At 59.1% G+C, this 469-nt stretch overlaps 1 protein-coding gene across 1 annotated transcript in view; it reads right to left on the bottom strand.

Moving 5' to 3' along the window:
* Positions 1-469, bottom strand: part of ERMN (ermin) — a 5,217-nt gene that overhangs the window by 2,660 nt on the left and 2,088 nt on the right. The window contains exon 3 of the mRNA XM_035894446.1: positions 228-464. Within this exon, the coding sequence (XP_035750339.1) occupies positions 228-464 (237 nt within the window). The remainder of the gene's footprint in view (positions 1-227; positions 465-469) is intronic.

Here is a 469-nt window from a genome sequence, read left to right as displayed (position 1 = left end):
TTTTGCAGACCACCTCCCAAACCCAGCCTGTCTCTTTAGCCACCTACTTGCCACTGCGTCCCGCGGAACGGCTGGCTCAGACGCTGACCTGCTCTGAGCCGCCGATACAGCCCCACAGCCTGGGATCCTTGACTAACACACGGAGCACATCCCCTTATTCGTAAGGCTATGCATAAACCAGAGCCTGGCTTCCCGAACACTTAAAGAAAGGCAGCCTTGTACTTTACCTTCGCAGTGCTTCTCTCCGTCACAGCCCCCACGGGCTCTGTCCTCTGCCAACGAATTCCTGTTCCCCTCCTGATTCTCTTCTGCAGGTGCAGCCTCAGGGCTCACTCCTGCACTCACGTAAGGAGCCGTCCCGACGGATTTTGCCGTTTCATCGATGACCCCGATGGGTGGGAGCGGGCCCTGCTCTGGCGGCACGCTCCCGTTGCACTCGGGCATGCTGGATGCCGCTGGGATTTCTTCC

The sequence above is a fragment of the Egretta garzetta genome, unplaced genomic scaffold (assembly GCF_000687185.1).
Source record: "Egretta garzetta isolate BGI_Z169 unplaced genomic scaffold, ASM68718v1 scaffold635, whole genome shotgun sequence".
In the NCBI taxonomy this organism is placed as follows: domain Eukaryota; kingdom Metazoa; phylum Chordata; class Aves; order Pelecaniformes; family Ardeidae; genus Egretta; species Egretta garzetta.
The sequence above is the reverse complement of the archived record's forward strand: the minus strand, read 5'-3'. Positions and strand labels throughout refer to the sequence as shown.